This window comes from Aotus nancymaae, unplaced genomic scaffold, assembly GCF_030222135.1.
Source record: "Aotus nancymaae isolate 86718 unplaced genomic scaffold, 86718_ANA_hifiasm-v0.15.2.pri h1tg000003l, whole genome shotgun sequence".
NCBI lineage: Eukaryota > Metazoa > Chordata > Mammalia > Primates > Aotidae > Aotus > Aotus nancymaae.
Genome location: NW_026988414.1, coordinates 14,266,210 through 14,290,673, shown reverse-complemented (window position 1 = coordinate 14,290,673; position 24,464 = coordinate 14,266,210). Strand labels below are relative to the sequence as shown.

At 37.7% G+C, this 24,464-nt stretch overlaps 1 protein-coding gene and 1 non-coding gene across 4 annotated transcripts; one reads left to right on the top strand and one right to left on the bottom strand.

Moving 5' to 3' along the window:
- The first annotated feature begins 5,196 nt into the window (after positions 1-5,196).
- On the top strand, positions 5,197-18,912 carry TLR4 (toll like receptor 4). 3 transcript variants are annotated; one of them, XM_012472756.3, is made up of 3 exons: positions 5,197-5,606; positions 10,011-10,177; positions 13,829-18,912. In XM_012472756.3, exons 1-3 carry the CDS (start codon positions 5,514-5,516, stop codon positions 16,065-16,067), a joined length of 2,499 nt encoding a protein of 832 aa, XP_012328179.2. In that variant the 5' UTR covers positions 5,197-5,513; the 3' UTR covers positions 16,068-18,912. The 3 variants fall into 3 exon arrangements, with proteins under 3 accessions (XP_012328179.2, XP_012328180.2, XP_012328183.2); XM_012472757.3 differs by lacking the exon at positions 5,197-5,606 and adding an exon at positions 5,917-6,084; XM_012472760.3 differs by lacking the exon at positions 5,197-5,606 and having other exon boundaries at positions 10,126-10,208.
- Positions 9,030-9,136, bottom strand: LOC135277275 (U6 spliceosomal RNA). The gene has a single exon (XR_010344892.1). It is a non-coding gene; the product is annotated as a U6 spliceosomal RNA (small nuclear RNA).
- Positions 18,913-24,464: the final 5,552 nt, after the last annotated feature.

Sequence of the window (24,464 nt, the reverse complement as noted above, 5' to 3'; positions counted from 1 at the left end):
CATGGAGTTTATATTCTACTAGTAGAGGCAGATAATGAAAAGATGATAAATTCAAAGTAATTTTAAAAATAATGCAGGAAAGGTCATAGACATTTTGGTCTGGGGAGGAGATGGCACTATGTAGGCTGATTATCTGTGAGGGTACACTCACTCACCTCTTGTGCTTGTGAAGAACATACTGAAATGTACAGGGCATTTGGGAGAAAATTAATGAGATGCACAGGGCAGTACTTAATGTGAGGACCACACCGTAGAGACAGGAATTAAGTCACCTGGCACCACGAGAAAGCCAACCCTTTATGCTTTTGCTTAAAAGCAGCATTTTCTGTACTATATACCACAAGAGCATTGGGCCATGGCACATTAATGGATTCTGGACTGGTAATGGGTGTCCAAGGATAAAAGAGGGTTGAATGGGTCAAAAAGTTGGGAAACATTGAGTACTCTACCTACTTTCATAGATACAAAATAAACATTAGTCTAATACATGTTCTAAAGAGTCCTCAGAAAATAAATCTTTTTCTCTGTTTATTTGCTTCTTTTACTTACCTGAACAGATCATTTTTTCCTTCCTAGTAACAAATTGTTGTTGTACATAAGATATCACTAATTATAAGATGTACCATTACTTTATTTGCCACTAAGAAAAAAAACTCTGCCAATTATAATTGTACTATATCATCAATTATGAGATACATTCTGATTTGAGAGGTGTTGACATGAAAAAATGTGAAACTTAAAAACTTGTTGAGTTAGTTGGATACAATGAGGTATGGTTTCTAGATATGGCAAGTTAATAGAACCTTTCTTCTCTGAGCCAGGCTATATTGTGATTTCTCACCCCTAGTGTTTTTATTTTTATTTATTTTTAAATCACTATGTAATGGAAATTGTAGAGGTTGTGGCATAAATACAGCCTGCTGATCAACCAAATTTTGTGTTCCTCTTCCACAGTATAGGATTGGTGCTGTGAAGCAGTGGTCACCATTAAGTGAGTGTGTGTGTGTGTGTGTGTGTGTGTGTGTATTTAAATTTTAGGTAGAGACAAGAGCCATGAAGTTTAGAAAATAGAGATCCCTTACAACTAGATACTGTGTCGGGACTAGTTTTGGTCATATACAATGGGAGCAGAGATAATGCATGTCACTTCTGAGCAGAGGTAGTTAAGTACCTGATATCATCCCCTACTTTCTTCACATTCTGCAGTAAACTTGGAGGCTGCATGTTAAATATGAAAAAACAATGAAATAAAAGAAGCCTGGAACCAGGAATCATACCTACGGTACTCCGATCAGAAATATCCTCATTGAGTGCTTCATGAGCAAGGAAATCATTTATTAAGTCACAATAAAATTTGTAAGTTTATACAGCAATTAGCTTAACTTAACACTGGTCAGTTTTGTTCATATTTCTTACAGCATATGCATTACCTGCCAAATAGTAGCAAACACTTCTTCCAGGTCCCTGGCAAAGATGGGATTCCTCCATTGACTGAACAATTATGGGTCCTTAGTTGAAGTTGCTTTGCATGAAGAATGTGGAAGACCAAGTGGTTTCTTATGCCTTTCGCCAAATCTCTACCACTGTGCTTAAGATGCAATTAATTCTGTACAACAAACCCCCATGACACATGTTTACCTATGTAACACACCTGCTCACCCTGCACATGTACTTCTGGACATAAAATAAAAGTAAAAAAAACATGTAATTATGATTCTACTGCAGTGGAAATTGCAGGCCCATAATGGTAACTAATCACCACTATTTTACCTCATTATAATACTGCATCAGTAAGTCCATCAACATAAGCAAATAAGATTTGATAACCAAGGGGCTTACAGTTTCTAATTTGTATTTGACACATGGCCTGCCTTTTGGAAGAGCAACATAGAACCTAGATACCTTTTGTTTAAGGTCGGTAAATGATTGTGTGTTAATCCCATTCATTTCCCATGAAAAGGAAACCTCTTTACAAGTCACTACCAGGGATTCTTCAGTCACAGATAGGAAAAAATTCCAGGGAGACTTCTATAAAATACATGTATTAACATCTCAGAAAACATAGTTGAAAGGACTTCCCTGGGCCCTTTTTCTTAGGTCCTTATCTTGACTGTCAAGCAGTTTCCTCTCCAAATGATGGAAAGAAAGGGCATTTGTCTGTTACACACTTCTATTCCTCTATTCACTAAAGCACTGTGTCCTAGTAATGGGGTCTAGTTATGTCTGGCTTGAAATAACACACATATTTCTTTCTCATTCTTAGGGAGTGGAGTGTTTCTGTATGTGCGTGTGTGATGTGGGTAGGTCAGGAGGTTTTTTGTCTAGGTAATACACAGTCTGAAATCATTATAAGCATGACGTGGAAATCGTATTTCTATTTTAGAAAGATGATTTTAACTGTAGGATGAAGAATCAATTGGAAGAGCTGATACATTGAAAGATGTGAATCTAGACTTTGGGAGACTTCTTAATAGTATATTTTGCTAGTCTAGGCCATGGGATATGTTTAATTGTAATGCTAGTAGAAATGGTGACTGGCATTTTATAATTATTTTACAGATACAATTTCTAGAACTTGGTGGAACATTTTTTAAAATGTAGATTTTATTATTCAGCTATGGGGAAAACAACAGATCAGAAGATGATGCCACCGGAAATATAATTTGTTGTTTACAGTTCCTAAGAGGAGGGGTCATGCCACACCATGCAGGGCCACATGGGAAGCACCAGGGTCAGGAGGCAGAGGGAGCAAGAGGAAATTACAGGCACAAGCTTTGATTGTTTTTTCTTCAGAAAAGGCAAGGCAAGGCAGGATAAGCAGGGCAAGGCGAGGCAAGGCAGGATTGGCTAGTTTGAATAACCTCAGTGGGCTCTGGGGTATAGGGTCTGTCTCTAGTTGTCTTGTACCTGGACCTGTGATGATTAGGGCTGAATAATGGTGTCTATTTGGGTGTAAGAGCCAGGTAGAGGAGGTGGTTCAGAGTAAGGGCTCTGGATGGGTTAGTGTGCATAAGAAAGGCATGCTTCAGGGCAGATCCTTTGCTGTCTTTAAGAACTGACTAGCCCTGGTAGGTGCAGTCTCTTCCCAGATGCCAGAATATCAAGAATACAGAAAATAAAAAAAATTAAGTTAATGCATACTTAGCATGAGAAATGAGGAAATAAGGGAAATAAAGTCAAAGAGATTTCCACCTTGGATGAGCATGTAGAAGTGAAGCACCATTAACTTTCCAGGGAACTAAACTTGATTGAGCAACTATTCTGTGTCAGGCACTGTTCTAAGATCTTTACATAAATAGTCGAAATCCTCAGAGCAAAGTTTTAACATGGAGGTTGTTTTTATCTTAACTCTACTGGTGTCTTGATGGAGTCTACAAGAGTTTGTATTCAGTCCACTACAAAATGATCCCTCACAGCTTGGTTTTTGACATGTTGGATTGGAAGTGCTTGGAAGATATTACAGTAGGGACTGTCCAGGACACAGTACCCATAATATTCCCATTTTAAATCATGTTCTTATTTAACAGAAACTTACATTGCACTTGCTACTTTCCAAACACTGTCCTAAAAGATTCACAATGCCAGCTCATTTAATCCCATGATAATCCTTTGAGATACATACTATCATCCTCATTCTATCCACATTTTCAATCCTCATGATGGCTCTCATTTATGAGATGTAATGATGATACTCTAGGCTAGAAATTTTATGTGTTAGTTTCATTCAGTAATTGAAGATACATGTGATTATCTCCATTTTAAAGGCCAGAAAACTAAAGGTTGTTAGGCTTGTGTCATTTGTATAATACCATTGTATAGCTTTATTTTCATATATTTTATAAATGTGAGCTTCTGCTGTGATTAAAAATGTGATTAAAAACCACATTTTACAGACCAGAAAGTAATAATAAGTGTTGGCGAAGATGTGAAGAAATAGGAACACTTGTACACCACTTGTGGGAATGTAAAATGGTACAGATGCTGTGGAGAATAGTGTGGTGGTTGCTCAAAAATTAAAAACAGCTTTACCATATGATCCACCAATCTCACATCTGATTACATATCCAAAAGAATTGAAAGCAGGGACTCTAAGAGATATCTGTCAACCATGTTTTTAGCAGCATTATTCACAATAGCTAATATGTGGTAACAAGGCAGTTGTCCACAAACAGACAAATGGATAAGCAAAACGTGGTATATACATACGATGGAATATTATTCAGCTTTATGAATGCTTTGATCTATACTACAACAGAAATGAACTTTGAAGACATTATGCAAAGTGAAATAAGCCAGTCACAAAAAGGCACTTACTGTATGATTCTACTTCTAAGAGATATTTACAGTAGTCAAAATTATAGAGACAAAAGGTAGTGTGTAGTTGCCAGGGGCTAGAGAAAGGAGAAATAGGGAGTTATTGCTTAATAAATAGTGGTGATGATTGTATAACAATAAGAATATAATTAATGCTACTGAATTGTACACATACAAATAGTTAAGATAATAAATTTTATGTTATGTGATTTTACCACAATAACGAAAATGGAAAAAAAAAAAAATGTAAAGCTTAGTGGTTTACGTGACTTGACCAATGCCTCAAGGCCATGAGTCATGCAGCCTGGATCTGAACTTCAGTATATTCGATTTTGAAATCCCAGACTTTTTGCAATCTTCTTGTACTTTTCAACTGTGTTTCACTGGAGCTTTATTTTCAGTTTTGTATGTGAGTTTCTTCACAAGAAGAGGTGGGCTGAATTGTGTCCCTGCAAAAACTTATATATCGAAGTCCTAACCTCTCTACTTCAGATTATGGCTGTATATGGAGAGAGAGGCTTTAAAGAGGTATGTAAGGTCGAATGAGGTCACTATGGTTGGCCCTAATCCAGCGTAACTGGTGTCCTTATAAGAAGGGGAGATTAGAATTCAGATGTACTTGGTGACACCTTGAGTTCAGACTGGAAGCCTTTAGAATTGTGAGAAAATAAATCTCTGTTGTTTGAGCCACCTAGTCTGTGGTACTTTGTTATGGCAGCCCTAGCAAACTAATACAAGTGGTGTTTTTACAACTGAAACAAAACTGGAATATCACCATCATCCTAGAGAGTTACCAGGGCTATTTTAACAGAATCTGATTGTTTTCCTAAAGTCACCACGCCTAGCCAGAGGTCAGATGACGTCCTGGGATAAAAGCCAACTAGCTTCTTCTTGCTGTTTCTTTAGCTACTGGTCTGCCGACGTTTCCTTCTTCTTCTTCTTCTTCTTCTAACTTCCTCTCCTGTGACAAAAGAGATAATTATTAGAGAAACAAAAGTCCAGAATGCTAAGGTCGCCACTTTCACTTCCTCTCACCCTTTAGCCCAGAGCTTTTTTGAATACACCAATTGCTGTGGGGCACTGGCTCCAGGAAGACAAGATACCAGTGCCTCAGAATCTCTGCCCGGTCAGACGGCGATAGCCAGCCACGCGTTCACGGGGCCACTGCTGCTCACAGAAGCAGTGAGGATGATGCCAGGATGATGCCTGCTTCATGCCTGGCTGGGACTCTGATCCCAGCCATGGCCTTCCTCTCCTGCGTGAGACCAGAAAGCTGGGAGCCCTGCGTGGAGGTACGTGCCTGGCGTCAGCTCCTCTGAACTTGCCCTGGCTTCTGCCCAGAACTTCATACTCTGTGCCCTGGTTTGTTTATTTTTGAAAAAAAAAAAAAAAGAATTAAATACCTTAAAGACTCAGGAAGCCACAGAGATCCGCTAATTCATTGTTAGAGGGCACTAAAGGCAGCCAATGGGGGTTTGTTCCATTTGCAACTTTTGAGTGCTAACAGGGGCATTAGATTACATAGATCTGCTTAAGATCCCTGCTCTGCTACCTTGTGGCTGTTTGAAGAAATAAACCTCTCTGAGATGAGTTTTCACATTTATAAAATAATTATAATAATACCTTCTTCACTAGAGAGTAAGCAGATCGCCTCTGTGTCATTTTTTCCCCACTGGTGGTCTTTGCACACAGCTTCAAGCACTCATCTTGTCCCTTTCAATCTCAGGAAGAAGTTGGCTTGTTTGTGACTCAAGAGAAAGAACTTTCTAGGTGGGTGTCAGACTTCTGTATGCAGTCACAGAGTTTAGTCCAGAGGATGAATAAAATAAGAGAATGGAAAAAGAAAGGAGAGAGAGAAGAAAAGAGCAAGAGGGAATGAAGTATAATATCAGCTAATGCAACAGTTTCTTTCTTTGTGAAATACCAACCAGCTAATTGGTAACCTTATTCATGATGGAGCTCTTTTGATTTTCCCCTGCACAGACTTCACAGCTGCTTTAGAAACCCATTGTAGAGCCAAACAGCTAAGAAAATGATTTACAGTGAGGCAAGGTCAGATACTCAGGAGAAGCAAAGCCAGTGGCAGCCCTGAAGTTGAGGATATGGGAGAAAACAGAGTAATATTTAGAAAAGACTAATTAATTATCTCGAAGTCCTCTGTTCCCACAATTCCCTGTCCATAGTCCTCCTCCTTGTCCTCTTCTCTGTATCTCTCTGCTGTTAGGTTAATGGGGATAGATTCTCTAATCAGGATCACTCTGAGATAAAACCAGTCAACCTTGACTCCTTCTTTTACCCATGTGCCTTTCCCTGTCAGTCCCTGAAGCCTCTCCATCCCTGCCCATCCCCTTAGTGCCACTGTAAGGCAGACCTTCATTTCCCCTGGCGCTGACTTCTACACAGTGACTGCTTTCCTGATTGCAGTCTTCTTCCTTTAATTCATTCTGCACGTTTTTGTTTGTTATGTATTTGCATTTGTTATTATTTTTCCTTAGGCTTCGATCTAAGAAATTGCTCTCTTTAGAAACTTTTAGTACCTCTTTATTGTCTTAGAACAGTTTTCTACCACAGGGCCTTTGTACTGGCTATTTCTTCTACCTAGAATGCCAGACCAGTGCTATCTAATGGCAATATTATGTGAACCACATATATACTTTTAAATTTTTTAGTAGCCTCACTGAAAAAAAGATAAAGCAAATTTAATTTTGATATTTTCATTAACTTAGCAAATTCAAAATAATGTTTAAAATTTTAATATATATTTACCTATTACTGATATTTTACATTCCTTGTTAGGTACTAAGTCTGAAATTTAGTATATAGTTTACCTTTACCTCACATCTCCATTTAGACTATTTACATTTCTTGTGTTTGATAACTGTGTATGGCTAGTGACTACCATATGGGTCAGTGCAGCTCTAGTCATTTTCATGGTTAATCACTCTATTCAGATCTCTGCTTAAATGTCTCCTCCTCAGGGCAGTCTTCCTTGATTGCCCCATGTAGAGCTCCCCAGCCCTCACTTACTTGCCTTATCCCCTTATAATGCTTTTTTTTTTCTTTTCTAGAGCACAACATTTTATATTTTTGTTTATTTTCTCTACTTTGAAATGGAATCTGTAAGGAGGCAGGATCATTGCTGGTTTTATTTATCACTATATTCCCAGCACACAGTAGCCACTAAATTTATCTGTGATAGATGATTGAAATAATTGCTGCAGGACAAACTCTGAAGCTCTCCTGATCTGGCTTGCCCTCTGACTTAGGTTTCACCACTCTCACCACTCACCAGCTAATCTGAGTTTGTTTTCCACTCCTTCGGTGCTCACACTGTCCTCTCCTTACGACATGTTTTTCTTCCCCTTTCCGCATAGCTAAGCCTTACTCATCTTTCAAGACCTACTTTAAAATCTTCCTTTTTCTGGAAAGTCTTTCCTGAATCCAGACTTGATCTCTGCTTTCTCTGAACCCCAGGACATATTTTCTAAGCCTATTGTATGGCCGCTCTAGATAGTGTTAGCTTTGCTCCTATCTTACTCTATCTTATCTCTTACTCTAGACTGTGAGTCCACGGAAATCTGGAGCCACATCATATTTTTCTTTGTAATGCCCACGGGGCTTGGCAGAAAATGCCTACAATTTGGACTTAAGTAAACCCTCATTTAATCAGTTATTCAATCAGTTATTCATTTATTCAGCAAATATTTATTGAGCATCAACCATTTGCCAGACACCATTCTGAGTGCTGGAGACAAAGCAGCGGGCAAAACCATCAACACTTGCAATGGAGTGCAGGATATGAACAATACAATGGGAACAATCACACAGACAATGTAATGTTAGATGCTGATACATCTTGTGAAAGGAAATAAAAGAGGGCAAGGAAGGGCTGTGTGGGACTGTTCTATTTCTATTAAACATTGTTTTTGAGGCTCCTATGGCATGTAACATTTAAGCAGACATGTCAATGAAGACATGCATGTTTGAACTCTGACTTTGTGCATATTACTTCATATCTTTGAATTTCTCATCTTTAAAATTTTCCTCATCTTTAAAATGCTTATTTGAAGATTAAGTGAAAGTATATAAGATAAAAGAATTAATAATATATAATAGTAATTAATGTTGACATGTACTGATCATTAATACTGTAGTGGGCTTTTAAATAAGCTCTTTAAATACCTTATCTCATTTAATCCTTCGAATAGATTCTATTGGTTTAAACAACAGAAAACTACAATTAGCTTGCTTCAGCAAGGAATTTTGTTGGAAGAAATGAGAGAGTTCAGAAATTAGATGGGAGTGTTAGAGAATTAAGTTTACAAAGAATGTGGGAAAGTAGGCTAGAAAGCAGCATAAGAACAAAGACAGCATAAAGCTCTTGACCTTATTTGCTGGGTTCCACCATGGGAATCCATGCACTCTAAAGATTTCCCCCTATTTCTACATCACTCTGCTCAAGGCTCAGTGAGCCAAGAAAAAGAATGCAGTTGTCAAAATCCGGACTACGATTAAGGAAGGTCTGGATATCTTGACTGTTCGACAGTCTTCCCAAGGTGCTATATAATGTGGGATATTTAGAATGATACTGGATATTTTATTTATTTTTTTAAATTTCCAACTTTTATTTTAAATTCAGGGGTACCTGTGCTTAGCACACAGGTTTGTTACATAGGTAAATGAGTGCCTGCCATGGGGATTTGCTGCCAGATCATGAAAATATGGAACACATCATGAATTTGTGTGTCATCTTTGTGCAGGGGTCATGCTAATCTTCTCTGTATCATTCCAATTTTAGTATATGTGCTACTGCAGCGAGCACGCTATTAGATATTTTGTTAGCTACATTTTACATACGATAAAACGAGGCTCACTGAGGGTGTTTTGTTTTCGTTGTTGAGTTTTATTGTATATTTTTAAATTGATTGAATTTTCATTTTTAAGGATAAAAACTTTTTCCTTTTTCTGCTGAGAACAAGACCCAGTTAACAGAAACATAAATAGTGATTTACATAACTATAACTCTTTTGACATTAGAAAAGCTGGGCATTTGGTCTTCTTCTTTATTATTATTATTATTGTTACACTTTAAGTTCTGGGGTACACGTGCAGATCGTGCAGGTTTGTTACATAGGCATACACGTGCCATGGTGGTTTGCTGTATCTATCCCGCCCCCCTGCCGTCATCTACATTAGGTATTTCTCCTAATATTATCCCTCCCCAATTCCCCCACCCCTTGCTATCCCTCCCCTAGCTGCCTCCCACCACCTTGACATGCCCTGGGTGTTTTAGTTTTTTTAAAGACGTTGCCCTAAACCACACAAAAGAGCTGGCATGAAACCCAGAGCTTTCAGATTCTGGAGCCTCAACCCTTTGCCCCCTGATTCCATTGCTTCTTGCTAAATGCTGCCATTTTATCACAGAGGTTGGAATTCTGAGCACAGAGTAGGTGCTCTTTACTTTCTAATCTAGAGTTAGACGTTTTATAAGTATGAATTGAGTGAATGGATGGACGGATGGATTGAAGGATGGACGGATGGACGGATGGATGGATGGACGGATGGATAAAAAAAGGTGACTGGATTTTGTGCTCGCACAAAAAGAGCCCCCATCCCACACCGAGTCTCTAGTCTGAAAGAGGAGAGTTGGCAAAGCATGCAGTAAAGACCCTTCATTTTATGTGTAATCATTGCAGGTGGTTCCTAACATTACTTATCAATGCATGGAACTGAATTTCTACAAAATCCCCGACAACATCCCCTTCTCAACCAAGAACCTGGACCTGAGCTTTAACCCCCTGAGGCATTTAGGCAGCCGTAGCTTCTTCAATTTCCCAGAACTGCAAGTGCTGGATTTATCCAGGTAATGAATGCACTTTTACATACCGCACAAGGTGAGATGTTCTTCGTCCTATAATTTCATTATTGGACCAGAAAACTTGGTTGGTGGAGTCTCAATTGCATTCACTTATTCATTCACACATTAGATGTCTTATTAGCTATAAAACCTTGAGCAAGCCATGTCTGTTCTCCAGGTCTCAGTTTTCTCATCTGAGAAATAGGCAGTTGGCCGAGACAGCTTCTAAGGACAATTCTAATTTTAGGCTTTCTTCTAAGACAGGAGAGAAAATTAGCTTAAATTATTTTATAAGCAGCTATTTATTGACTGCTTGCTATATGTTGTACACTCTGCAAGAAAACAGGCATATATTGATATATAGCACACAGCCCCCATTGTTAAGGAGGCATATCTTCTTGAAAAGGTTAATACCTTAAAGTCCTGGATATGGTGCTGGGTATATAGTATAATATTCAACAAATTTTAATTCTGAGTTTTTGGGTCTTGAAGCTGATATAAAGATAGTGATATATAATAATAGGTGATATGCTATGTTTAAAGTAGAGGTTACAAATTGTGTTGTTCAGAAGAGGGGCCTTCTCTGTGGTGGGTAGTCAAGAAAGATTTCATGAACTGCATAAGATTCAAATACTGCCTAGAATATTAAAAGTAGAGTAGAGGATAGGGAATTAGAAAAAGACAAGTAACCCAAGGAGAAAGATGTCAAAATCAAAGGAAAACATCTGTTGTGGGTAGGGAATAGTGGCTAAGCTTTTCTTTTCTGATGCAGAGAAATATATCATTTGTTGTGGCAGATGAAATTGTCATTATGATATTTTAGGGGAACCAAATTCTAAAAGGGTTTTCATCATCATCATGGGCCTTATTTGCAAATTGAACTAGATAATGGACTATGTTCTCTGCAATAGTTTGTAAAACATTTTACATATTACTTATAGAAATTCTTGATAAAGACTAAGGTCACAGTATGAAAATCTCTTTTAGAGCAGACATTTCTGTAGAAGAATGAACATATGATCTATTATACTCTAATTTGGATACAGATAGGATATAACAAAGGGGTAATGGAACAAGTCAAAGGCAGTGGCATAGTGCATAGAGCCCTGTGGGAGTCAGAAGACCTGAGCCAAGTTTACCCCCAATATTTATAACATGTAACCTTAGGCATATTACTTCATCTCCCTCTGATCAGTGGAAATGATGAAACTTATCCTGCTGGATTAAATGTGATAATAAATATTAGCATGCTGTATATATTAAAAATTTTATGAAGTATATTTTTTAAGCATAAAATATTATTATAGAATTTCATTAGTTTTTTAAATAATTTCAACTTTTATTTTAGATTCAGGGGTTTACATGGTTATATTGTGTAATGCTGAGGTGTAGGGTACAGTTTATCCCATCACTCGGGTAGTGAACATAGTGCCTAATAGTTAGTTTTCCAGCCCTTGCTGCTTTCTCTCGGTCCCCTCTCTAGTAATCTCCAGGGTCTATTGTTGCCATCTGTATGTCCCTGTGTACTCCATGTTTAGCCCTTATTTATAAAGTGAGAACACGTGGCATTTGGCTTTCTGTTCCTTTGTTAATTTGCTTAGGATAATGGCTACCAGCTGCATCTATGTCATTATGTTCTACATTTCAGTTTTCTGTGTGAAAATTTTATCAAGTACTCTATTAAGGTAGACCACCTCTCCCTTTTTTTCAAACAAGAAGTAGTTTTTCATCAAACAATGTCTCTTATGTGATTCATCTTCACCTTCAATCCACCAGATACCTAAGAAACTTGCCCCAGAAACCTTAAATATGTGCTTACCCAGAGGCTGGCTTCCCTTCTGGTTAGCCCATAGGAGATTCTGAATTAGGGCAAGCACAAATAGTAGCACAATAGACATCCTTTGTCTTTTCATACAGTGTTCACATACAGTAACTCAACTAGTCTTGTAAGAATGCACTGTGATAGACCAGGCAGCCTTATTCCCCCTATAGAAATCTATATAAAAATCTAAATATATACATATATGTGTATATATATATGTATATATTTTTATAGATGAGGAAACTGAAGCTTGAAGAATTCCATTGACTTATATACATAATCATAGCTTGTCAGCCACAGATCAGAGATTTAAGTTCACATCTCCAGTATCTAAGTTAAATGTTCTCTGTCTTAATACTCTGTTTCTCTAAAGTGATTATCACTGATGTAATGACATAGAGACACAGCAAGATCCTTTCATTCTTGTCTGATGTAAAGATCAATGCAGAGATAAAATAATAGGCTGTAAAATCATATAATTGAAAAAAAGAATTTAAAAAATGATCAGGTTCAGCTGTTTCATTTGAAAATGTGATAACTAAAACCCGGAGAGGAAAAGAAGTACTCAAGATCACACAGTAGGAGAGGACTGCAGAGACACCAAACCCAAGCTCTTTTGTCCCCTCTTACAGTATTCTTTCAACTGTATTGCCTATCCTTTATCTAGTTTTCAATAAATAACAAAAGCTTGGACCACATTGCTTTTATTATTTAAGAAACTGCTGAAGAAGCTGTAACAGGTGGGGAATATTGTAAATACAATTAAGGCTGGATTAAGAAATAACTTATTTGTACAATATAACGGACAAGCACCTGCAATGCTAAAAGGAATTTATCATTGGCTTGCTGTTTGCTGACTGTATAAAAGCCTTGTCTCTAGGACATGTCTATGAACATTGTATGTAGCATGGCTTCCATTTCTCTTGGGATAAAACTCAAAACTCTTCATCTTATTAGTAAACTTCTGCCTGATTGGAAACCTTTCTCCACAACTCCACATTGTACACTCCAATTTCGTCTCTGTAATCCAACCATGGAAGCTATTTGTCATGATTTTTCCGTGTGTCATTTTGGCTGTCAACCTTGGGGCTTTTGTGTCTGCTGTTTTCATCTCCTTTTATGTTAACCTCTACTAGTCTTTCAATTTTCAACTTAAGTGTTCTCAGAGAAGCCTACTTTGATCTCTTGGTCCACAACAGTTCTCTGGAGGTGAACTCTCATAGTACATAGTTTTCCCTTTCTTCCACACAACTCACTCCTAAAACCTGTTACAAGCATGTACCTGTTGTAAGAATGACTTTCAAACATTTCACTATCATGTATGCACAACTTTTTATAAACATTAAGAGTATCTGTGACATTTATGTGTAATTTTTTATGTCTTTGAAATTGATATTTACCATTTATCATGGCTAACAACTAACAACTATCCATATTATCTGTATCAATGAGATGTATGATCACAATTTTGTGTGACAGAAAATGTCTAAACTTGATCCAAGGCTATTACATACTTTATCAACCACATGATTCTTATATATCTCATTATTGATCTTTAGCTGATTTCCTTCATATGGGTTTTCTCTTCTGCTTATCATGTATACGTAACATGACAACAAGAGCCTACCATTGCAGCAGGTATGATAATACCTTAATCTGTGGAGCTTCCTATTTGCTCATGCCATCATCATCTGTCCTGCTTGATGTCTTTGCCTATGCACAATCATATGACCAATCACATCTGTATGAAGAGTTGGATGACTAGGATTAATATTCTATTTTAGGTTCCTATTCAGCAGAAATATTATATAAACTGTGTCTTTTTTTTCCTGTAGGTGTGAAATCCAGACAATCGAAGATGGGGCATATCAGAGCCTAAGCCACCTCTCCACCTTAATATTGACAGGAAATCCTATCCAGAATTTAGCCCTGGGAGCCTTTTTTGGACTATCAAGTTTACAGAAGCTGGTGGCTGTGGAGACACATCTGTTATCGCTAGAGAATTTCCCCATTGGACATCTCAAAACTTTGAAGGACCTTAATGTGGCTCACAATCTAATCCAGTCTTTCAAATTACCTGAGTATTTTTCTAATCTGACCAATCTAGAGCACTTAGACCTTTCTAGTAACAATATTCAAAATATTTATTGCAAAGACTTGCAGGTTCTACATCAAATGCCCCTACTCAATCTCTCTTTAGACCTGTCCCTGAACCCTATAAACTTTATTCAACCAGGTGCATTTAAAGAAATTAGGCTCCATAAGCTGACTTTGAGAAATAATTTTGATAGTTTAAATGTAATGAAAACTTGCATTCAAGGTCTGGCTGGGTTAGAAGTCCATCGTTTGGTTCTGGGAGAATTTAGAAATGAAAGAAATATCGAAGACTTTGACAAATCTGCTCTGGAGGGCCTGTGCAATTTGACTATCAAAGAATTCCGATTAGCACACTTAGACAACTTTCCGGATGATATTATTGACTTATTTAATTGTTTGGCAAATGTTTCTTCATTTTCCCTGGTGAGTGTGTATATTAAAAGAGTAGAAGACTTTTCTTATAATTTCAGATGGCAACATTTAGAATTAGTTAACTGTATATTTGAACAGTTTCCTCCACTGGAACTCAAATCTCTCAAAAGGCTTACTTTCACTGCCAACAAAGGTAGGAATCATTTTTCAGAAGTTGATCTGCCAAGCCTTGAGTTTCTAGATCTCAGTAGAAATGGCTTAAGTTTCAAAGGTTGCTGTTCTCAATCTGATTTTGGGACAACCAGCCTAAAGTATTTAGATCTGAGCTTCAATGATGTTATTACCATGGGTTCAAACTTCTTGGGCTTAGAACAACTAGAACACCTGGATTTCCAGCATTCCAATTTGAAACAAATGAGTGAGTTTTCAGTATTCCTATCACTCAGAAACCTCATTTATCTTGACATTTCTCATACTCACACCAGAGTTGCTTTCAATGGCATCTTTAATGGCTTGTTCAGTCTCAAAGTCTTGAAAATGGCTGGAAATTCTTTCCAGAAAAACTTCCTTCCAGATATCTTCACAGATCTGAATAACTTGATATTCCTGGACCTCTCTGAGTGTCAACTGGAGCAGTTGTCTCCAACAGCATTTGACTCACTTCCCAGACTTCAGGTACTAAATATGAGCCACAACAACTTCTTTGCATTGGATACATTTCCTTATAAGCATCTCTACTCCCTCCAGGTTCTGGATTACAGTGTCAATCACATAGGGACTTCCAAAAATCAGGAACTACAGCATTTTCCAAGTAGTCTAGCTTTCTTAAATCTTACTCAAAATGACTTTGCTTGTACTTGTGAACACCAGAGTTTCCTGCAGTGGATCAAGGACCAGAGGTGGAACTTGGTGGAAGTTGAACAAATGGAATGTGCAACACCTTTAAATAGGAAGGGCATACCTGTACTGAGTTTGAATATCACCTGTCAGATGAGTAAGACCATCATTGGTGTGTCAGTGCTCAGTGTGCTTGTGGTATCTGTTGTAGCAGTTCTGGTCTATAAGTTCTATTTTCACCTGATGCTTCTTGCTGGCTGCATAAAGTATGGTAGAGGTGAAAACATCTATGATGCCTTTGTTATCTACTCAAGCCAGGATGAGGACTGGGTAAGGAATGAACTAGTAAAGAATTTAGAAGAAGGGGTGCCTCCCTTTCAGCTCTGCCTTCACTACAGAGACTTTATTCCCGGTGTGGCCATTGCTGCCAACATCATCCATGAAGGTTTCCATAAAAGCCGAAAGGTGATTGTTGTGGTATCCCAGCACTTCATCCAGAGCCGCTGGTGTATCTTTGAATATGAGATTGCTCAGACCTGGCAGTTTCTGAGCAGTCGTGCTGGTATCATCTTCATTGTCCTGCAGAAGGTGGAGAAGTCCCTGCTCAGGCAGCAGGTGGAGCTGTACCGCCTTCTCAGCAGGAACACTTACCTGGAATGGGAGGACAGTGTCCTGGGGAGGCACATCTTCTGGAGACGACTCAGAAAAGCTCTGCTAAATGGTAGACCATGGAATCCAGAAGGAACAGTGGGTGCAGGATGCGATTAGCAAGAAGCAATAACTATCTGAAGAGAGAAAAAACAAAAACCAACTTCTGAGGCATTTCTTGCCCAGCTGGGCCCAACACTTGTTAAGTTAACGAGTATTAAATGCTGCCTCATGCCAGGCATTATGCTAAGGACAAGTAATTCCATGGTTCACAAGATACATGGGGATGCTAATTTCATGGTGCCTTCAGTGCAGAAGGAATAAATGCTAGACTAAAATACAGAGCGTTCCAGGTGGGCATTTCAACCAAATCAGCCAAGGAACCCATGACAGAGAAAGTCATTTCAACTCTTACGTCATCAAGTTGAATAAGGACAGAGAAAGCAGAAAGAGGCGTTGTTCTTCTCCTGAGTCTTTTGAATGGAAATTACATTATATATTATGTTATAACCATCATAAAACCATTTTGGTAGTTTTGACTGAACTGGGTGTTCACTTTTTCCTTTTCCATTGAATTTAAATTCTACTTGATGACTCATTGGGCTCATGATGCAAGATGCATCTTCCATTTTAAGTCAGTTTCCTTACAGAGGTTAAAGTTTAGTGGCTAATACCTAAGGAGACCTGATTAACACATCCTCACAATCATCTTGGTCATTCTTGAGAATGCTCTGTATTTAACTAATAACCCCTGATGTATTTTTATTTTTATATGTCCAGTTTTTATTTTTTAATGTCTTTAAGCCAATATCATAAATAAGGTTGTTCAGGATGTGCTTCAAATATCCATATTTATTTAACCACCATTTTTTAAGGAAGTACATAAAGTACACTCTGTCACTTTGTCACTCAATGTCATTCCAAAGTTATTGCCTCCTAAGTTATGACTGTCATGAAAGCAGTGTTGAAATAATTTGTATAAGGGGGTACTTTTTTTAAACAGGGAAAGAAAATTTCCACTTCCTGGTCATATCATGGACAATTTGGGCAAGGAAGGAAGTGGGATGACCTCAGAAGGTCACCTTTTCTTGATTCCAGAAACATATGGGCTTATACATTTGGGGTGACCCCATAAAATGAGTTGCAGCAGAATTTTTTTCTTCAGAACAATTGGTGTTTAATGGACCTCTGAATCTCTTCAGGGAGACATGGAAGGCTGGGATCCCTCCCCTGCACCCTCCCCACTGCCAGGAGAACTACTTGAGAAGGGATTCAATGCAGGAAGTACATACATTGCTGCTTCCTGTTGGGCACTTCTCCCTGACCACATTTTGGAAAGATTGGATGCTATCATTGAGAAAACAATGTGTCTGAGATTAATGGGGTTCATTCATATAAAGGGAGTTCCCAGAAAAAAGTGTTCATCCAGCCTCCCCAGAAACAGAATATTCAAGAAAAGGACAATGAGGACATCATCAGGAAAATGAAAATAAAAACCACAATGAAATATGACCTTATACCAGGTAGAATGGCTGCTATAAAAATAAAGGGTCATCAAGGATATAGAGAAATTGGAACCCTTCTACATTGTTGGAGGGAATGTAAAATGGTGTACCCATTATGAAAAACATTATGGAGGTTTCTAAAAAATTAAAAATAAAACTACTCTATGATCCAGCAATCTCACTTCTGTGTGTATACCCAAAATAATTGAAATCAAAATTTCAAGAAAATATTTACCCTCCCATGTTCATTGTAGCACTTTTCACAATCACTGTTTCCAAAGTTATGGAAGCAACCCAAATGTCCATTGAAAAATAAATGGACAAAGAAAATGTGCACAGACATATAATGGGATCTTATTCAGTCTATAAAAAAGGGGGAATCCTGCCATTTATGACATCATGGATAAACCTGGAGGCCATTATGCTATGTAAAATAAGCAAGTAACAGAAAGACAAATACTGCCTGATTTCACTTATATGAGGTACTAAAATAGTCAAACCCATAGAAGCAGTGAATAGAACAGTGGTTCCTAGGGAAAAGGAGGAAGGGAGAAATGAGGAAATAGGGAGTTGTCTAATTGATATAAAATTATAGTATGCAAGATGAATTAGCCCTGAAGACCAGCTGTATAGCAGAGTTCCTATAATGAATAATACTGTATTATGCACTTAAAATTTTGCTAAGAGGGTAGATCTCATGAAGTATATTTACCATATATACATACACAAGGAAACTTTTGGAGGTGATGGATATATTTATCACCTTGATCATGGTGATGGTTTCACAGGTATATGACTATGTCTAAACATCATATTGTATATATTAAATATATGGAGTTTTGTAATATCAACTATATCTGATAAAACTACAAAAAAGGAAAGACAACAAAACTCAGCTGTCAAAACTGGAACTATGACAACACTCAGAAGTGTGATTTTTTACTAAGTGTGTCAGAGTGTGTTTGGTTTGAGCATGTCCAGGGTGGTTGAACATCCCTGGATGTGTTTCTATGTCTCATGTACTAGTGAAAGAGAATGTATGCATTTGAACAACATATACCTTTGAACAACATATACCTGTGTGTCCCTCTCAGGGTTGTGTGTATTTGAAAGTGTGTGTGTCTGTATGATCATATCTGTATAGAGGAGAGTGTGATTATACTTCTTGAAGAATAAATGCATTTGAAGTAGATGTCTATGGCTGTTTGAGATGGTGCTTGTGGTGCTTGTACAGTAGTCTCACCTTATCCCTTATCCTTGGTGGATATGTTCTTAGACCCCAAGTGGATCTTTGAGACCCCAGATGGTACCAAACCCCATATATGCAGTATTTTTTCCTATACGTAACTACCTAAGGTAAAGTTCATTTTATGAATTAGGCACTGTAAGAGATTAACAACAACTAATGATAAATTGAATAATTATAATAATGTTTTATAATAAATGTTATTTGAATGTGATCTCTTTCTCTCTTGCTGTCTCTCTCAAAACATCTTATTGTACTGTACTCACCTATTTTCAGACCATGACTGACCATGAGTAACTGAAACCTGGGAAAGTGAAACTGTGGATAAGGAAGGAATTAACATACATACATACATCATTGTTTATCTATAGATGTATGCATCAATTTCTTAGTGTGCTTGAAAATGTGTGTTTTTGTGTATATCTGTGCTACATTTAAGTGCAGTTCTATTCATATTTGAATATGAATTATGTATATGTGTGTTTATTAAAGCAAATATACAAGGCTTTGAGAAGGAAGATCAACATACAACTTGGAGTATTTCCTACATACAAGACTGACATTGGCCTACTTCCTGTCAGTTCCCTCTCCCAGATGGAAATTCTAGAAATGGCAGGTGAGGTGGACAAGAAAGGAAAGAAATTATATGCATAGAACAGAAGGAGAAGAAAGAGTAAAGTCATGCCTCAGATAGCCTCTTTGTAGCACTTTAAACCCTCTGGATTTAAGAGGGATGAAGTGTGGAATAAGGAGAAATTAATGCCAATTATAATGCCTTAAATTTGTGTGATACCTTACAACTTGAAACATATTCACACAACTATAATCATATTTAAATATCTTACTAGCTGAGTGAGGTGGTAAATAAATAATTACTTTGTCCATATGATTGATGGGAAAGCTGAGGTTTAATGGAATAAATATTTCAATAGGCCACAGAGTATGAAAGTGACAAAACTGAGCCTAGGCCTCCAGTTCACTCAAGGACACTTTTATTCTTCCACACCCAATTGCTTCATGCTTAAAGTTGGCAAAACAGGAAGTGAAACTCCTGCAGTTCTCTGTGTGCTTGACACTAGTCAAGGGTTTCTCAACTGAAACCAGGAATCATTAAGACAATACATATGCATATGTGTTATACACACCAAATAATTTATTTATAATCCTCTTTCCACAGAGGACTTGAAGGAGCTTCAAACAAAGGATGCATAAGCAATAGAGATAATCAACAATAAGTAGAAAATCTGGACATAGAACAAAAAGAGGAGAGAAAGACACTGAGAATGAGCATTAACACAGTGTTTCCACGTTTCTGATGTTTTGGACAGTGTGCCTTTTGGAGAGAGCAAAAACTCAAATTCACTACTTATCAACCATGTGCCTTGGGCTCCACTTCTCTGAGAGTCTGCTTAGCTCAAATGTAAAATGAGAATAGAAGTAAGGTTGTAAGGTTGTTCTAAGGATTGAAAATAATGTATTATGTTCAATACAGGGACACTGTCCTTACGGATGAGTACTCCTCTAAGACTTGATAAAGAGGGCACAGGGAGGTCTTCTCAGTAACAGCACTAAAGTAATTGCTGTTTTCCCAGCCTGTGGAACCACAGAAATGACTGTAGCTAAAATTAGGCATTTCTTTCTGACTCAGTCTCTACTCATGGGATTGTCAGACACCACCCTTCTTCTGGACTCTATAAACTTTTTAGAAAGTTTATAGAAAGTTCATCAGCAGGCTCCTAGAGAGGCTTAAATAAACTCACACAAAATGTGACAGTGAACTGCCTGGGAGAGTGAAAACTAGTCTAAGGCAGTGTCTCCATTTACTTGTGTGATTGTGTGAAAGTCACACAAGTGCTTTGAGGCTCCGGTCTTAATACACAAAAATGGAAGAAATAATACCTTGTTAGCAGACCTTACTTGGTTAAAACAATAATGTTGATAGTTGCAATAATTACATTTAATTGATCAATTGTTTTATGCAAGGGCTTTATTTGTGCTATCTCATTTAGTTTGTCACATCAGTGAATTAGGAAGACATTAAAGTATTTCCAATTTACAAATGAGGAGTCTGAGTCTGGGAGTCGTTCTATCATGTGTCCAGTGTCACTTGCTCATTAGTGAGATTAGGATCTAAGCCCACTTCACTGCAGAGACAGGTCTTCTAAATACTGTTCTATGCCAACAGCACCCTGCTCTCACAAAATGCATAAAACCTCCTATCTCACCATTGTAATTTTGACTGATATTAAACAAAGAGATGTATTATTATTGTTACTTGTTTTTATTTATATTACAGCCACAAGAGCAGGAAAAAATAAATCAAAGATTTATGGGATTAAAGATTTTTAAGAGTGAACAAATCAGGCCTTTCTTTGAACGACATGCTTAGGGTTGTTCTATCATGTCTATTGTTGATCTGACTTCCTGATGGGCATCACAGACTTGTGATTAAACACAGAGGTTATGGGGAAAGTTCCAAAAGCTTAGGACTTTCCAGATGGTTGGAATAAGATCACACACTCTGACTGCCCTCATGAAGATCACCGAACTTTTCAACTCAAAGTAAAATCTGTGGAATAAGTGGTTGATCAAAATGAACCAACTATATTGAGCACCATGTGTGAGCATCTGATTGTTGCTGCTACCCTGTGCATTAGAGACTGCTCTCCTCATTTTAGAAATGAGAAAAGAGAAGCCCAGAGAGGACGAGTAACTTGCCATAGGTCACGCAGCTTGTATTAATCACAATAACACTTGCTACACCGTCTGTATATTTTTTTAAGTTGCTAAGCTTTTAGTGCATGCCTGGCACCATTTTATTTGTATATTACTTCATTTAATTGTTAAAATGACCTTCTGATTCAGGTATTTGTAGCTTTGCCATTCCACAGATGAAAAAACTGAAATGAAAGGACTGAGTTGTTCAATTGGAAGGAGCAGAATCAGGGTATGAACTTGGGTTGGCCTGATTCTTGGGGCTGTATTCTTTCCATCACATAATCGCTTGCTGTAATGTCCTGGGCTACTCTGCCAGGGGTGGTTAGTGGAAGTGAATGGAGACTAATTTAGACAAGGTCAGTAACTCCCATGCCATCTAGAAATTAAAAGTTTAAAAGACAGAGTCTGCAACTCCTTGATTTCTACAGAAATAAAGATGATCCCTCCTGTGACAGTGCTAAGTGACAATTCTGAGTGTAAATGTGCTTTTTGGCACAAATTGTCCTGTCCTAATAGCCTTGATTATAATTATAAAATAATGGGTTTCTGAAAGGCTGCAAGCAGTTCTGGGAATGGCAATAAGGGTTTAGAAACGACATGATGTTTATGAGAGAAGTGTTTTGTTGAAAATTAAACTCACGTTTAGGAGAAAGGATTGTGTTGTATGCTCCTAGGAAACTATCTCACTATGTAATTAAATCAAAACCAGCCAGTTGCTAATTTGAGCTCTTGGCTCATACTAACAACACCCCATTTCCCATGGGCCAAGCAATGCAGGACTGACCTGAAATAATTCAACCTGATTCTATCCACATCCACCCCAGGATTGTGTCCCTCTGTCTTCCTAGGTCTTGGTCAGGAGATGCTAGTGCATGACCCTTCTTCCTGGGACTCACCTTGCCTTCCCTTTAGACTCTTTCTGGGAAGTATCTTCGCCTCGTCAGAAAGGAATAAATATTTCTATTTATGGACTCCCTGGGAGACACTATATGAAAATAGAGTTAAAAAAATTATTAAAAAAAAGACAACTTTATGCTGTCACTACTCTGACTTCATTTTTTTTAGATGGATGGCAAAGACTCTCTTCAAGGTTAGAAAACTATTTTCTTCTCTTTATATTAATTTATATAGGTTTGGAGAGTGCAAGTGCAATTTTGTCACATGAATATATTGCATAATTGTTTAGCCCGGGCTGTTAAGGCAACCATCAACTAAACAGTGTACTTTGTACCCATTAGGTAACTTCTCCTTCCTTACCCTCTTCCCACCTTTCTGTGTCTTCAATGTCTATTATTTCACTCTCCAGGTCCATGTCTACACATTATTTAGTTCCTACTCATAAGTGAGAACATGGATGGAACTGGAGAAAAGTATTTATATCCCAAGACCTGTTCCTAGATCTTGTGTCTCTAGGTCACTTGCGCCCTCTCTTATATCTTTCCTATCTTCTTCTAGCCTCCTTTTGCAGCCTTCATTTTCACTCTATTTTAGCAAAGAATTTCAGGGAATCTACAGCTCATTTTCTTTCAATTATTAAAATGGAAATAATATATGAAGATGACCAAGTTGACCAAGTTCCAAACTCTCACTTTAAAACAAATGGTTGACTTAAGAATCATACAAGGATTTTGATTCTAATATCTATGCGTCTATGTATCTATGTACTAATTATCTATCTTTATGATCCTTATTGCTAGAAATTCTGGTTCAATATCAGAGGTTGGGCCTAAGAAATTTATATTTTAAAATATTCCCCAAGTAATTTTCATGCACAGACAGATTTGAAAATTACTGTTATAATGGAAAATGGAGACTAATAACTCACATTTAATATGGTTATTGGTTTTGTTCTTGAGATTTATTGCTAAGATTCATGATAGCCAAGGCAAGGTCAGCAGAATGGAATATGTAATCATTCTTATTAAAAAATAATGGCATCTCCTTGGTCAGATCATGTCTTTTTCTTTTACACTGTATAGTTGACTCTTCTCAATCCCACCAGATCAGACTCTTAGGGATACTAAAGTTTGCCTATTTGATGCTGAGCTCACTATATCCATTTAGATGTGTTCTGGCAATCATTTTAGTTCTCCTAGTTTCTACCTATCATGTTGTCAATTTCTCTTCTTTATCATCCTGGGTAGCTGGGACCCCACATAAAAGTATGCCCAAAAAACGTCATGGTCTTCTCTAAACTCTCTGAGTTATCTGTTGTCAATGTGATTTTTTTTTCCAGTCCAAAATATATCAAAGTAAAATTTAACTCCACTTTTGCTAAGTATTCAGCTTGCCATGAGTATTATGATTCCAAAAATTACTTTCCTTGAAAAACACAGCATCTCCTTGCAGAGACTTGCTTGGCCACTGCCAGTCTTCCCAGAAACTCCTTTTTCCTTATCATTGAGGGGAATTGGAATAGTGATCACTGAGGGTTGAAATTCGGTAGTTTTGGCCTTTAAGCTGAGACCCTGAGGCTTCCGAAGAGTCTAATGCTCCCCAATGGGAAATACCTGCTGTCAAAATTTTCCTGCTTGCAAAGAGCACTTTTGAAATTAATGGCAGGGGATGAATCTCTGGCTAGTGCTGTGCTCAGCTGAGCTATTGCTGAGTCCTTTGCACACATCATCTTTGGCTGAATTAGCTGTGGCTTCAGTTTCTTGTCCAAGTCTGACAGTCTAGCACCACTAAAAGCAGAGAACACCTTTGCCTGGCATATTAACAGCTGAGATCAGGTAAGTGAGCATAGGTAGAGGTAGTGTGGTTTAGGATTCAGGTCTGCCACTGGGAGCCCACTTCTGGGCTCAGGTCTCTCATCTATAAAATGGGACATTTAGGTTAGATCAGTATCTTCAAAGTGTGACATGTTAGTAAATGAGATGATTTTGTGTGATTGACAGATGAGTGTATTACCTTTAATGGTTATATGTTTATTTTCACTGTTCATAATAAATTTCGTGACTAGCCAAGAATTAATTATCTCTTTAAAATATAATTAAGCTTACAATGTGGGCCAGCTTAGGAAAAAATGGGACAAAATGAATTACGTAA